General features: G+C 46.7%; 1 protein-coding gene across 1 annotated transcript in view; it reads left to right on the forward strand.

Moving 5' to 3' along the window:
- The window catches only part of drp2 (dystrophin related protein 2), a gene marked incomplete at its 3' end in the record, with an annotated part of 64,429 nt that overhangs the window by 12,825 nt on the left and 49,104 nt on the right, over nucleotides 1-2,500 (forward strand). Inside the window, exon 2 of the mRNA XM_079744894.1 lies at nucleotides 2,406-2,500. This exon is cut by the window's right edge and continues 62 nt beyond it. Coding sequence (XP_079601020.1) covers nucleotides 2,406-2,500 — 95 coding nt within the window. The remainder of the gene's footprint in view (nucleotides 1-2,405) is intronic.

Below are 2,500 nucleotides of genomic sequence, written 5' to 3' on the forward strand. Positions count from 1 at the left end.
TGTATCATTGCTATTTTAAGTGTTGAATTTATGATTTAATGAGGTTTGGACATGTCAGTGAGGCCAGGCGGTCTCTACGGCTCACCACCGTCATATTAAGCACGCGCATGTCAGTTTTCAGTGGAATTAGTGGGAAGCCAAGAAAAGTGATGAAGAAAAATAAAGTATTAAAGTTGATTTGATTATGTGTCTTAGCTTCCTTTGACACCATAGTAATAAACGACACCCTCCAGCGTTGGTGTTAAGGTTGAGCTGAGCGCTATCGTCCTCACCTCATTAAGCTGTAGAAATGTAACACTCTATTGCCGGCAGGATAGAAGACCAACCATGCATTCATATTCTAGTTCCAACCTGGACATATTCAGAGAAACATAAAAACAGCCCTACGAACATGGACTTGTCTGCCCAGCACACGAGAGTAAAACTGGCATTCAGAAAGCCGCGAGGGTCATTCCCCGAGACAACAGATCACATGACCTCCTGATTCACTCAGGTCTGCCAACACACATTTGAACCGGGGACCCTATCAATAGAAAGCAATAATACAAGCTTGACTTCAGCCCAGCCTCCGTCCACACTGGTTTGCAGGCCCGGAACCCCTTCACCTGAAACCATGTGGACTTACCCTTCCCAGAGTAATATCATGAACCTACAATCTGTACCCGACACACTGAGGACTGTCTGCTTCGTCCGGATGGTTACAATCATGCGGGGTCGACCAACTGGTGACTCAGCTTCATGGTCGATTCATAGATGCTGATGTCCTTCGTGATAAGCTATTTTTAGAAATATGAGTCAGACGTGGCCGGTTGTCTTTCACAGGATCTGGTCTGTCTACTGTCTAGTTATTTAAAAGACAGTGTTATCATGAGTGACCGATGGTGAAAGAACTGTGTTTGTGTGGGAGGGGTCCTACTTAAGGGCTCGGCCCCACCAAACAAGTAGCCTTGAGCGTGGCAAAGCTAGGCAACGCGCCACACCCTCTTTGTTGATGGAAGTGCATAAAACATGGATAGAAAATTCAACCACGAATCTGTATGGGCTGCCAGAACTCACTGAATGACCATTGTCCAATCGCATGGCTGGACGCGCATTGCAAGACGCACTCATTTGCATAAAATTAACTGAAGTTCAACTTTTCTCTGTCCCCTTTACACGCGTCGCGATCACCCACCCGCACGCCAGCCTTCCCAGAATCCCTTGCCCCACACGATCACGCCTCCAATACAAAGTAAATGGGAGGCGAGTGCCACAGTTGAGGCCACGGTATTGGTGGGGGCGGGATGTAAGAATGCCTACAGGTAGGCTGCAGACATTCCAGATTGAACCCGGATACCTTCAGTGGGAAATCGGTACGACTATCCTGTCAAAATTCTGCAATTCATCGAAGTGTAATGTGATTTTAATGTTGGAGTCAGTTGAGCATGATAATTGTGGTGTTGTGGTGCAGACATGGCCCACTGAAGGTGTAGCGAACGCAGGTGGACAGGAAGTGGGAGATCCTGGCAGGTTATGGTGGATGTTTTCTCTTTTACTTTCTATTTTTGTGACTCATGAGCCAGGGGACTAGGTTCACATCCAGCCCCGCATACGTTATCTGTAGCCGGAGACATCGACGTTGTCATCACTGTCAGCCACACTGAGTTCCCTTCGCATTTCTCCCAGTCAGTGTTCGTCACCAGCCAACAAAGACTTTTTTGTTCTTTCAGGTTTTCTCTCTCTCGCTCTCTCTCTCGATCAATCTCTCTCTCTCTCTCTCTCTCTCTCTCTCTCTCTTGCTCTTCTCGATGGCTCACTCTCTGTCTCTTTAAATCTCTCTCACCCTCCTCCAAGCATCTCTCTTCAAGCTTTGGATCATGTTCCCACTCATCGTCTCTGTGTTGACAGGCTTGGCAGATGACCTGTGTACCATGCAGTAAAGACAAACATTTAAAAAGAAAGAGAGATGGCTGTCATTGAGTGCGATGTATAAAACTCCCATACACACACGCACCCACGCACACACACACACACACACACACACACACACACACACACACACACACACACACACACACTACACTCCACTCCACTCCACTCCCACCCGCACACACACATACACACATACACACCATACACTCATTCCAAACATGCAGACACACACACACACACACACACACACACACACACACACACACACACACACACACACACACATATGTACCTATAGTTTTGTTTTGAAAACACATTTCAGAATGAATCTTCGAAAAATTACTAACTTAGAAAAATAACTGAATTAATTTTTTTGATATTTTCAATTGCTGAACCCATTATTTAGTGCTCAACCGATTCTGTTTCTTGTGTGTGTGTGTGTGTGTGTGTGTGTGTGTGTGTGTGTGTGTTTTGGTGGGTTCCTGCGTCTTTAGGGTGCGACTGGAGGCCTTCTCGGACAACAGTGGCAAGCTGCAGTTGTCCCTGCAGGAGATCGTTGAGTGGCTGACCTCCAAGGACGAGGAGCTGT

Source organism: Pollachius pollachius (assembly GCF_949987615.1).
Source record: "Pollachius pollachius genome assembly, chromosome: 10".
NCBI classification, from domain to species: Eukaryota; Metazoa; Chordata; class Actinopteri; order Gadiformes; family Gadidae; genus Pollachius; species Pollachius pollachius.